General features: G+C 31.0%; 1 protein-coding gene across 1 annotated transcript; it reads right to left on the reverse strand.

The window, feature by feature from the left end:
• Positions 1-9,101: 9,101 nt before the first annotated feature.
• Positions 9,102-13,264, reverse strand: LOC21388690 (probable phytol kinase 1, chloroplastic). Its single transcript, XM_024164800.1, has 7 exons — positions 12,787-13,264; positions 11,688-11,755; positions 11,434-11,565; positions 11,214-11,330; positions 11,021-11,134; positions 10,793-10,910; positions 9,102-9,194 (listed from the first exon to the last, which is right to left on the reverse strand). The coding sequence occupies exons 1-7, from the start codon at positions 13,093-13,095 to the stop codon at positions 9,102-9,104; spliced, it is 951 nt and encodes a 316-aa protein (XP_024020568.1). The 5' UTR covers positions 13,096-13,264.
• Positions 13,265-13,714: the final 450 nt, after the last annotated feature.

Raw genomic sequence — 13,714 nt, forward strand, 5'->3', positions numbered from 1 at the left:
TTTAAATCCTATTTATTTTGATTTATGATTATTTTTATTACGTATAAGTAAACACGCCATAAAATGATTGATGGAGAAGGCATAAATGAAACAGGTAAGAACGTATGAAGCCGCACCTGCATCTTTTTATACTTCACTTAGAAATGGAAACAAAAAATTAATGGGATATTATGTTTGATTTGGTGCGAGTATCCCAAAGGACAGGTTGTTTTAGAATGAGGAAAAACATATGTCACATGATAAGCAACTGATATATGATAACATAAACTAAGGTTTTGCTCTCTCTTTATTGGATGAAATCAAGCGAGAAAGTAGCGTCTTGTTCATTTCACCGATTTATGTTTTTAATTTTAAGTTTTTACAGTTAAAAATTCTCAGAAAATATCACATTTAACTTTTTCTACTGCAGTTAAAAACTCTTAAAAAATATCACATCTTAATTCATATTAAAAACTGTAAAAGCGATTTATGCCTAAAAGTTGGATTTGCAACAAAACAAAAGGTGTATATCATGTTTCACTCCTTTCAAGATGCATATATTTTTCCTTTTCCTTTTCCTCATTTTCTTTATTTTCTGAAATTAGATGCGCAGACTTAAACTTGAAAGACATGTTATATGTATGAAGCCCTGACAACGTAGGTGTACACAAATTACACCAAAATAATAACAAAAAAAATAATAGAATGCCACGGTCCCATGACTCGCAGGGGATCCCTATGACTAATTAGGTCACGAACCTATCGGGATGAATAGCACTGCTCAAAATTTATTTACCAATATATCGTGATATTATGTTACGTGTTAATAAATTAATAGAAAAAATATATAATTTATTTTAGAACAATAATACAATAAATATTTTAGTTTTAAATTTAAAGGTTTTCAGTACAATTATCTTTCAAATTTATCGTGGTTTAATAAATTACTTTTAAAAGGTCAAAAATTACAAAATGGACATATTACAACAAATTTATAAATTTAACGAACAACTTGTCAAAATTTAAAGTTGAGAAAGTAAATTGCTAAAGCCTAAGGAGCAAATGTGTAAAATACTCTAAATTTAACATTATATTTGATAGCAATATAAAGTTGCTGATCTGCTGCATCCGACTCGTATCTTATTTTGAGTTGGTGAACAGCTTTTTAAGCTCATCTCCTATTACATATGTATATAAATTAATGCTACCACGTCATAGCATTAACTTCCTCAAGTTAATTTATAATTTACCGGACTTATTACATCATGACGTTGTGGATCCAAGCAATTAATTAAGGAGTAATCACACTACATGGCAAAATTTCATACTTTGAATTAAAATTTAGCAAAATTTTCAAAATATTATAAATATAACAAAAATGATATAATTATTATCATAATGATGTCACATTTTATACTATATAATGATAGTCATTATTTTAATGATATCAAAATTTTGCTATATTTAAACTCTACTATTGAAATTTTGCTATATGTGTAAAGAGCCCTTATTACATCATGACGTTGTGGATCCAAGCAATTAATTAAGGAGTAATCACACTACATGGCAAAATTTCATACTTTGAATTAAAATTTAGCAAAATTTTCAAAATATTATAAATATAACAAAAATGATATAATTATTATCATAATAAATTTCATACTTTGAATTAAAATTTAGCAAAATTTTCAAAATATTATAAATATAACAAAAATGATATAATTATTATCATAATGATGTCACATTTTATACTATATAATGATAGTCATTATTTTAATGATATCAAAATTTTGCTATATTTAAACTCTACTATTGAAATTTTGCTATATGTGTAAAGAGCCCTTAATTAAGTGGATAAACAGTTAATGTGAGGTAAACTTGGAAAAGTGAGTTAGGAAGCTTGTACACCAACCCTTTCAAATAAGTTAATTTGTGACGTAGTATCACGTTCATTAAAAAAAAAAAAAAGTTAATCTATGATGTGGCATATTTACTTATTCAAAAATAAGGTTATTTAGTCATACTCGGGTTACTTATTGTAAGAGATGAGATTAGTACTAATAGTTAATTATGGTTTCTCTCCTGTATATAAGTTGGTTTGGTCTGAGTATTTGTAGTTAGTTCTTATAATTTTGTTTTAGGGAGAATTCTAAAAACTTATTTTTTGTAAAAAGCTAAATGAATTAGAGGCTGAGAGAGAAGAAAACATTAGTGGACAAGTTTAGTGTATGTCAATCCTACGTGCTAATTATTATTATTATTATTATTTATTAATTATTATTACTACTACTACTACTATTATTATTATTATTATTAATTCTTGGCATTAAAAAGTAGTGAGCAATATGTTTGACGTACGTATCATCTGAAATCTTCTTAATGATCTTTTGTAGAGGTCGGCCTTGGATTTAATGTATTAGTTGTGGAGATAATTGATCATTAGTACTTATCTTTCCTTTTGTAGTAAGTTCAATGACGTTTCTTTAGGGAAAAAAAAAAGAAAAAAAAAGAGGGCTTTAATTAATTTAAGATGGTCCACAATCATCATTATGTGATGCATATGTCATGTCCAATAATCTGAAATTATTGCGGAAAAAAAGATGAATAAATTATTAAAAAAAAAGAACACGTAATCATGAATTGCACGCATATTGTTATTTGACATTGCCCATTGCTAATCGATATCGAAACAAGACATTCTAGCCGAAGCTGAATCTCCAACGGCATGTGAGCCTAGAATATAAAAGCGAAAGAAATAAGAAAATGTATATAGACTCTCTTCATTTCACCGATTAAAGTTTAGACTATAATAAGAAGCTCTCAAGAAACATTAACTTCTAACTTTTTTGTTACAGTAAAAAACTTTCACATAACATTACATCTAAACTCAAATTAAAAACTCGAATTAACGAACTAAACAGCCCGTATTATATGCTTTATATTTACAACCTAGCCAGTGAATATCTAAACTAAAAATCTTTATCACAAGTTTATTAGGAACAACCGAACAAGGACAGTAGTATCAAGTATGTGCGTAATTGATATCATAATGTATATCCTTTGTGATTTCCCAATTCCCTTATCCTAGCTAGATAAGCTTTGTTATCATGATCACATGATTTTCAAAGAAATATTAAAGGCAATTTACAACTTAATTATTAGCCCTGGCTAGTTATCAAGTTTCAAATATATCATGGCTGAGTAAAACAAGGACCCAAATATATCTAATGTTGTTGCATATTTGATGGTACGATATTGCCAAGGTTTCAATTAACTGTAGCATTGAGAAAATTTTCGTTAAGTATAAGTTGTAAATGAACATAAAATATAATTATAGGTATATTAATGTACACATTTATTACAACTTTTATATTAACGCTTAGAGATTAGAGACACTTGTTTCAAGACTTTCATAAATTAATTGCTATAGCGCCTAAAACCCTACCAGCTTGACCTAGCATTCTATGAAGGACCTACATAACTTTCCCATAAAATACGTATCGGATAAGTACTATATATATTGCTCTTTAATTGAACGACAATAATTGGTGCGTCATGGAAGTCTTATTAGCTTCTAGTCAAGACAATGAAAAACTAACCCTTACCAAAATCTTCCCTTTCCCCTAAACCTAAGAGCGAGAGATGTGCGATTTTTCTCTTATATATATATATATATATATTTATTATGGTAAAAAAATTGTAGCGGTTGGAAGAGGAAATAATCTCACATTAAGGTAAATTTATATAAATTATGTGTGTCGATTTTGCTTGATTTATTTTTCAGCATTTTTATTGCTCTCAATTACGTAGATGTTATCAACTTATCATGATTTTAATTATAATCTTATTTTTGGTAAAATATCTCGCAAATACAAATTTATAATCATCAATGCTTGTCAAATAATAATAATAATAATAATAATAATAATTCATATGCTCACACAGTCACACAATGAGGTGGACAATTCTTAGTAAAGGTAATTTTCCCGCCATTTCATGAAAAGGTACCTAACTTTTGGGTGAATGATGAAACCAATATATACCACACAATTAAGTTATATTTATAAACGTTATACCTAACCTTTGTCACTCTGTACGGGGTTTTGGTTCATTCTTTCAACGCCATATGTATTTATCCACAAATATGTTATATTTTATATATTTTTATATCATTTTACATGTCATCAATCTCTCCTCATACAATATTGGAGGGCTGGTAATTTGTATGCTTGCTTGTAATCTCTATTTCATGTCCAACCTTTATATGGTATTTCATCTTTACGACATATTGAAGGATTACGCAGGCAATATATGTCCTATTTGATTTTGTTCTTACTAAGACGTGTATATATTCATCTTTCCAATTTGTTGGAGGATTACGCATACAATCCACAACTCTACTTGATCCATTTGAGATCTCGAACATTCTGACATCCACAGTTGGTTTAAAATGCATGGTTCCAAATCATCCCCTTAATAGATTAAACCAAAAATAATAAAGTTTGTAGTATTTTAAATTAACAACAAAATATTGGAGATTTGTTCATGACATGTATGGAAAAGGTGGTTGGTTTTAGAGGTGTAAGTTTGGGTCGTCCAGTCCTAAAAGAGAGAGGGTCAGTTCAGTCCTGTCTGAAGCTTAAAAAGTTTAAGGCTGACTCAGCCCGACTCGTAATTTTATAAGGTATTTTCAAAAAAATATTTAAAAATATGATGTTTGGGTCAAAATGGACCAGACTAATAATAACGGGCCTCAAACCGGCCCATTTAACCCGGCTCAAACTTGCAGCTCTAGTTAGTTTTGTTGGTAATATTTGCATCATAAAAGGAAAGCGTTCCTTGTGGGGTTGTTTGATATTGAATTATGTCATTCTACAATAACTTCTAGAGACATTAGATTGATGTCATTTTACTAGCTTTGTAAAATATTGTACAAGGGTACTATTGAATTGCAATAGGAACTGATGTTTTAGTTGGTAGATTAAATTTTTATCAATTTGATATGTGAGTATTCACATTAACAATTTATAGTGCGCGCCATACTCTTATTTAAAAATCAGACCGCTAAAAAACTAGTTTAACAGCTAAAATATAGTTCCTATCAATAATAAGGTAAAATAATAATTCCTACATTAAAAATTCCCCAATCAACAAATACTACTCATGCATCTTTATCATCTTCATTATCCACAAGTGGATTTGGCCGTGATGATGATGATGGCATTGAGTAATTGGTTAAAAAATTACATAAAACAAGATTTGTATTTATAAATATTCCTGATTTTTCCTCCGGCCTTCCCTGGGTCTAAAAGTCCACAAAAGGAGAAATTCTTTTGTAGAGTAGTACTCTCGAATTTCAGAAGAAAATCTCAATTATGACTGGTAGTCCTTTGTTAGTCGAAAAAGTTTGTCTTCCATTTTGAAATTAATCTAATTAAATTTTAGACCAACGAAACCCCAACTAAAGTGTTCCGATTTTAATTTTACCTTTGTAGTCTTTATATGACTTTTGGATATTCAAAATACGAGGAGGAGCCCTTAGAGTTTGTACCTTGTGCCAAAATAAGGAGGATCTTGGAACTTTACAGCACGAGTCAGTTCATAACCCCTTTATAGTAAACTGATAAATAAAGAGAGCAAGACAATTAGTCCAAAGCAAGAACTCATTTATTTCGTTGATTCGAGTTTTTAATTCGAGTTTAGATGTGATTTTATGTGAGAGATTTTTACTGTAGTAAAAAAATTAGATATGACTGTTTCTGAGAGTTTTTTACTGTAATAAAACTCAAATTCTAAACTCAAATCGGTAAAATAAACGATACCTTATTGTTTTTTTCTTTTTTTTTTTTAAATGCAAACACATTTTAGTATTGTTCTTCTTGCCAATAGGTCACTTTTGGCGTCAATTATCTAACAATTTCCCTCCATCGACATTAAAAGGATATTTAGTTGAAGATTATAATGATTATGAGCAATAGGTCATAGGTGATATGACCTGAAACTTGAACATTTTAAGATTATTTGTTGTGTATAATCTCCATATTATTCTTCTTTTCTCCTTTCTCGTATTGTGTGAGACCGACTAAATCTTTATACTAATTTTGTAAGTTAACACATTATTAAATGGGAAAGAGAATCACTTCTTACTTCCCATTTTCCTTTGCAAAGTAAACATACTTTTTATGTATTAATTTTTTTTTCCTAACCAACCATCATTTCTTTTCTTATTTGTTTAAAAGAGAAAACGAGACAAATATCTTGTTAGATTGTATGACTCTTATTTTTAGCCTTTACTCTTAGTTAATACTTTTTTAATCAATACCATATTAGTCAAAAGGGTATAAATAGAAGGTTAGAGATAAAAATCTAAATCCATACATTTTTAAGAATATGTTTAGTAATTTTCTCTTTTTTTAATCAAAATGAGGTGTAGAGTTAGGCCAGAATATAGTCTCTAATTTGATGACCCATGGATTCCTTGACCCAATACGTTTAAGCCAACAGAAAATTGTTAACCTTATCTTTAGAGTGTATAGATTTGAATTTTTACTTTTTACTCTAATTAATATCCTTTTAAATAATTCAACATTAATTAAAAAGAGTATTAATCAATACTATATTAGCGATTATAAGTGATTATACTTCCCTGCTCTGGTTCAAAACTAGCTAAGCATCTTCGTAGTCTCGTTAACCCCTTAACTCTTAATCACCGTCTCATTCAATAAACATGTTTTTACTTCAATTGTTTCGAAAATATGTTATTTACCTGGAAGAAGTTTAAAATGGCATTTCCTCTTTCTCCCTAAAATAAAATCCACTCTCTATTCTTAAAAACTACAACCAGCAGGTCCATCATATTTGTTGTCTTTGTTCATATTTATAGTAAATGCTAAATTTTAAAACTATTTAAAGTACGTAACAGTAGATTATTTACGTGGTAAAAGATTTTTTTATTAGTCATAAATTGAAAATTTACATGGTAAAAAAATCTTTTTACAGTTATTTATTTTAAATATTTTAAATATATATTATTTACTTAATTTAGTTTTATGTTATTTTTCAACCGTGTGCTTGGTGCTTAGCATATTATGAGAAAATTATAAATTCTATCTTTTTAAGTATTTGACGTACTAAAAGTATCTCTTTTAAAAAATTCTACCCCTTAACTAATTTTAATTTAAAAAGTAAAAATATATGAGTTAATGTTAAAAGGGTAAAAATAAAAGAGCTCAATTTTAAGGGGTGTTTTTAAAAATTTGCCCCGTATCAATTTGTTGTAAAACTAGGTGAGGCCCAAATCTGATGATTGTCCCAAGATGTTAGCCTAATCCACATTTGAGAATTTTGAGTGAGTTGTGGTATGGTGAGCCATAGAGTGTACACAAGTCTGCTTGTTTTTGGTTCACATAGTTCTTGACCCACTTAAGAAATGGAGGTAAAATTATGGAAAAATGGGATAAATATCATTTAAAACTATGAATCAAGATTTTTATCTATTACTTTTAATAAATAACTTTTTTAATCAAATAATTATACTATATTAATCAAGAATGAAAGGTAAAAATCTATACACGCATGCCCTCTTAAGAAAAAATTACAAAAAAAGCCAATGGTACTCCAAGTAGTAACCCAGCACGTTCTTTAGTTCAATAAGCCCAACATGTGGTATCAGAGTATTTCACTAGAATATTTCCTATTTTAGAGCCAAAAATTGAGAAATTCGAAGTCTTGGGGTAGGACTGAAGCCACCCACGAACAAGAGTGGCCAGCCCGCCCAGCTAAATTTTTTTCTTTTAATTTTGTATATGAGTGGTTATATTTACACCCATAAAACTTATAAATACGCCCCAATTAATTATTACTTCTTAATATATATTTAAAAATCGATCTTTTTATAAATATTTTTTTGTATGATTTTGGATTTTACCCTCTCATATACCCACACCCACCCCCACCCCCCCACCGGCACTTTCATTTTAATTTTATCTTATATTATAAAGAAATAATTAACAAATCTTAACAATAATAAAGTTTTTCTCATTCGCAAAAAAAAAAAAAAAAAAAAAAAAAAAAACAAACAAAACACTTACGAGCATAGGAGAACAAGCGAAATTTTAAACATTTTTTCAACATAAATATTAAGATTTTTTTTTTTTTAAGAGGAACATAAATAGTTCAATTGAAATACCCATAATTTTTTTTTTTTCAAAAAATGATTTTAGAAGCCACTAATAGTGTCTCTTACCTATTATTATATAACAAGTCAACCAATATTTCTATTTATAGATGATATGATTTATATATAAATAGATGTAATTTTAATGGGTTTTAACGTAATTTCATTGTAATGTAAAATTACAATAAATGTAGATTATAATTTGGTGGGTGTATTTATGAATATAAGGGGTGCAAATAGATTTTATAATTTTATAAAATTTGTATCTGCATTGACCCCTTTAAAATTCTTTGGCTGTGTTTGAAATTAATCCCATTTTTATTTTTCACGTTTTTTAAGAAAGAAAAAATAAAAATATTTTTAAAATGACGTTTGGCGCAATAAAGACAAAAAACATAAATAAAAATGATTTTTTGATTTAGTATAAAATAAAAGAGAAATGAAAAACGACTTTTAGTCGTTTTTTATTTTTTATTTTCATTTTCTCCTCTGGAGTATAAAGAGAGAAAGAGATACATTAATGAGTTTTTTTACACTAAAAACAATCTCTTGATAAAACTACCAGACGTATTTTTAAAAATGATTTCTGTCTGAAATTGAAAACGTTTTCATTTTCATTTTCATAAAAAAAACAAAATTTGCATTTACCCTACCTCATTAGTTCAGTCACGCCCCGTCCTTAACTAATTTTTCTGGCTCCGCCCCTGCTCCAGGGAGAGTCTCTACTCTCCACTTAGTTCTCTCCATCAGGTCTTTTGTAAGGTTGAGATAAATGACCTTACTTAACCACAAACAACTTCACTAAATGTTCAAACCACCCAAAATACTTCCCAAAACAGCCTTTTTGTCGCCAATCTCCATAGGACCTTTTCCCCACCAATCCCCTTAGGTAGCCAGGGACAAAAATGTCATTAAAACCATTCCTCTCTAATTAATAAGGCACTAATCAGCTCCATTCAGCTCCTGAGACCATTAAGCCAGAGATAGATCTTCCTTCCTCATAAATACCATCTTCACTTTTCACCACGTCAATACTTGCCTGATCTTCCAGCAAGCAAGCAAAGTAATGTACCATGGAAGCATACAAGAAACATGCACACAGAAAAAGGATGCAACCTTCCCAAAACCCGTTTGTTCAATTAGAATACCAGACAGATAGGGCATCTACTAACTTGTTAATATAATCACGAGTGCAAAGAAAATAGGGGTAGACATAAAACTCATCGATTCTAAAAAATACCGAGACTTAGAGCAACTCCAACCATGCTAGTCAACCATGCTTAGCCATTTTATGTTTTTAACTAAAATGACTAATGATTTAATTTTTTTTTAAACTTTTCTTTACTGTAGCAATTTAGCTAAATGGTTAGTCATTTTGAAGAATATCTTTCATACTAACTAAATATAACTACCATTGAGAGGCTAACCATTTAATTTTTTGTATTATTTTATTTTTTCGACTGTAATAAACGCAAAACTTCTTTTTTTAAATTCAATAAAGTTTATTTATATTTTAAATACAATAAAATATTAAAATAATCATTTAGCTAAATAGAGAGTATGGTTGGGATGAATCACCAAAAAATTACTACCTAAAATAGCTTTCTAGCTATTTTAGCTAAAAGTTAACTAAAATTTAGAGAGTTCCCCTTAAGATGCTCTTACACTCCAATCGTTTAGAGTAACACTCTAATGATAAATTTTTTTAATTAAAAATCTTTAAATAAACTTAATAGGGCGTTCTATTATTATAGAAGCCACAACCTAAAACAAATCTAACTTGAATGCAAATCTAATTCCTAATTTGAAACAAATATAATCCTAAATTTCAAAACATACTAGGATATTTGTTTCCTGTATTCGTTCATGATTTTGAATCATGATTCATGGTTCTCTACAGTGTTTTTCTCTCACAAAAAACACACGTAAAACGAAAATAGTTCTGAATCATGATTCTGAATCAATGAACCAAATGTCCACTAACCCTATAAGATTAAATAATATTGTTACAGTTATAAACTGGAAGTTATTTAATAAAATTGCTAATCCATTTAAATTTAGCTGAAACAATGATCTCAATTAACATACGCTAAAGAATGAACCAAAGAAGGGACATGGTAGAACTTGAAATCAACATAATGAAATTGAGGTAGGTTATAGTAACCACTGACGTACTGGATTCAATAAGATGAAAAGAAAATGGAAGTAAATACATTTGGATTCTGCTGGTTTGCTTGGATTTTACATGTATGCAAACATGGAGGTAAAACTCTCAGCATTGGTGAAAGCAAAGAAATTGATTTCGGATGGATCTTTCCTAAGTTGGCCAACACCTTCTTTTGACTGAGTTACGAAGATTATAGTATTATGAATGCGTAATGTGTCAAAATTCTGTGGAAATTTAAAACTGAAATTACTGTTTTTTGCCTACTTTTTTTAATCTCTAAAACAGTTATATTTCAGTTTCATCATGTGTCATGAAACTGATTTTTCGTGACTGGCGTCATTTTCCAAATTTTCTTATAATTCCGATTAGTTAATTTGCAGATATTCAAAAACACAGTCAGTCTAAAGATTGAAACTCAAATATGCGGCTAGAATGCTAGCCAACGGAACAGAAATATTATCATCTACTACCTCTGAAATTGGAAGAGATTCAACTACTGTAGCCACCAAAGAAACCAGAGCCACTCTTTGTAGTGTCGAGGTCCAATCCAATTGGAAATATCCCAGTGCTGAGTAATAATACAGCATCCTTCATTGTCAAAAAATACATTTCATGTCAATGCCAATTGATATGCAGAGATTTATAGGAATTATGAACGCTTAAGATTGATGACCACGCTATAGAGGTTTGAAACTCACCCAACGGAAACCAAGAATCCGAAGAGAAACATGGATATGCTACCCGCCCAACTCTTACTTTGGTTATAGGGAATTTTTTTCGAACCAAATTTTCTTCCCATTATGTCGGCAACACCTGAAATCCAAGTTTACAGGAGTTAGTGGAGTGAGAGGCACAAGGAAGAGCGAAATTGGGAAAATGGTAGTGGTGTACCCACCCCCGCCACACATCATCGACAAAGCGATCATGCCTACTGGAGATTCTCGCCAGAAGACAAACGCACATAAGATCAATGCAAAAACATAGTACAAAGGACCTCTCAGCAACTCCCTGCAAGTGTGAACAAAAACTCGAAGCTTAACCCTGGCAATGTTTCTGGTATGAAGAAAATAATAAACGACACAACTTCATGATGAATAGTGGAGAAATTTACTCAGGATTTCCATGTCGCGTCATGGATTTTATGAGTCCTTCATCCGAAACCAGTGAAAGGCCGTGGACAAGAAGCCTTGTGCAATTCACGAGAGGAACCAACAAGGCAAAGTAGCGAGCGTTTGTCGAAGTGCTATTCTACCATTGAAACCATCAAATGAAGTACGTAAGGAACCTTAGATTTCAAACCATTGGCAAGCAGAAATAAAAGCTAAATGCTGTCAAAATATTTGAAACAAAAAAGATAAGGGATACCTGAAAATTGGCCAGGAAACCATGTAAAGCAACCCAGATAATATGTGAACAAGCTTTCTACTTAAACTCTGCAATCATTAAGATTCACAGAGATACATTTTCATAAACAATTAGATGTGAACAAAAGTATACATATATCCACAAGAACTTTGCCTTCAATGAACAGATTCTTCTAAACAAGTACCTAAACTTCATTCTATCAGAAAAAATACACCAAACTGCAACTTCACCCAACATCATTTTCCCTAATCATAGATTCATAGTAAAGAACGATGAAACGACTTATCAATGTTGCCTTACAGCTTAATTCTCTGTTAAAAACTCACATAGAACACTAAACAATTCCAATCAAGTTGTTCTCTCAAATCTCTTATTCCCATGTCACGTGTTGAAAGTTTAGTACAATCATTAAATTCTAACAATACTGGGATTTTCTGCAGCCAGTGGCTGAACTGAGAAATTATTGCAGTGGGGGCGCATATAAAATACAAGAGAAAAATGGGAGTAGAAAATCACAATTATAATTCTTTTTTAGTTGGAGGCACAATTATAATTTTCTCAACTAAATAGGAGAAAAAATTAAAACTTTTTTAAAATTCATAAAAAATAAATATCTATATGAAATTCCAGTGACCCCAAATGAGAGCCACTGTATCGATCAGAGAAAATCCATGGAGTACGATCATGGTCCCCTACTATATTTTTCTTTTTTTTGCTAAGCTACTACAATTATTGATAGGTCTTGCATTTGAGGTATATACTTGAAAGGAAAAAAGAAAAAAAAATCAAAGATATTCTTTCTAACGTTGCATGGACCCCACAAAAGGTTCAGCCTTACATAACCATCACTATCAGCCACAAAAACCCTACAGATTTTCTGTATTAACAACAAAAAAGATATATTATTATTCTTCCTTTTCTGGCTAATTAATTAACAATAGGGAGTTAAATTTGAAAGAGTTTTTTTTTACTGTCACGTTAAAATGAATATATATATATATATATATATAATATGCAATAACAAAAGAAACTAGTTAGCTTAAACGTCGAAGCTCAACGGCAAGATCTGATTTCAGTGAGAACAATTAGAGAGAGAGACCTGTTGGATGAGATTTCGTTGAGTGAGACTATCGAAGCTGAAGACGAGGCCGTAAGCGCCGGCGAGGACGGCGGCGGCGGCTCCGGCATCGCGAGCGAGGTCACCGGTGGCGGATACGGGGAGGCCGGAAGGGGCGAAGGAGGAGCGCCGGCGAGAATCCGGCGGAGGATTGAGGATCCGGAAGCTAACGGAGGCGTAGGACGGCGGCCTAGGCGGGAGGAGAGGAGCCGCCGGAGACGGAGAGGAAGGGCGCCGCAGGATAGGGGAGGCGGATAGTATGGCCCTGTGGGTGAAGGATAAGTGGCTCATGATAGCAAAACCCTCCCCGGACGGCGAAGACCTTCTTGTTCTCTTGAGAGTGAAAAACAAGGAGGTTTTCTGTTTCAAATGTCGTAGTATGTACTTCGCAGTTGTCCTTTTCCTTTGGGTGTCACCCTAGATCCGCCCCGTAATTGAAAGCGAGTTCCGCTACTTGAGATTTATGAATGGAGTCTACTGGCGATGTTTAACACTAGCTGTGTCTTTTAAGATCCCATTTATTTTACTGATTTGTGTTTAAAATTTAAATTTTATTACAGTAAAAAAATTTTAACTAAATTTTACATAAAATCATGTTTTAACTCGAATTAACGAATTAAATAGACCATAAATATTTTTCAATTTACACTACGCTTGGTATGATAGTAGAGAGAAAAGAAGGAAGTGAGTGGAGGGATATCGGTAGTGCTGCCAATCCGGATTGTTGTGTCATATTCATATCGTATTGACCTCTTCATTTGACACGAATATGATATATTTATTACTCGTGTCAAAATATAAAATTTAAAAGTTGACACGACACGACAGGACACGATTAACCCATTTATTAAACAGGTCATGATAGTGTCGTGTTAACCTGCTTCTAGTAACCCGTTTATAACATGAGTGA

The sequence above is a fragment of the Morus notabilis genome, unplaced genomic scaffold (genome assembly GCF_000414095.1).
Source record: "Morus notabilis unplaced genomic scaffold, ASM41409v2 Scaffold931, whole genome shotgun sequence".
Classification (NCBI taxonomy): domain Eukaryota; kingdom Viridiplantae; phylum Streptophyta; class Magnoliopsida; order Rosales; family Moraceae; genus Morus; species Morus notabilis.

What these genes read in the sequence shown, in the direction of transcription:
- LOC21388690 (XM_024164800.1), bottom strand. Translation starts at nt 13,095, where the DNA reads ATGAGCCACTTATCCTTCACCCACAGGGCCATACTATCCGCCTCCCCT. An exon ending in AACGAAATCTCATCCAACAG is followed by an intron (nt 11,756 to 12,786) that starts GTCTCTCTCTCT and finishes TAATGATTGCAG; the next exon opens with AGTTTAAGTAGAAAGCTTGT. An exon ending in GTTTCCTGGCCAATTTTCAG is followed by an intron (nt 11,566 to 11,687) that starts GTATCCCTTATC and finishes ATGGTAGAATAG; the next exon opens with CACTTCGACAAACGCTCGCT.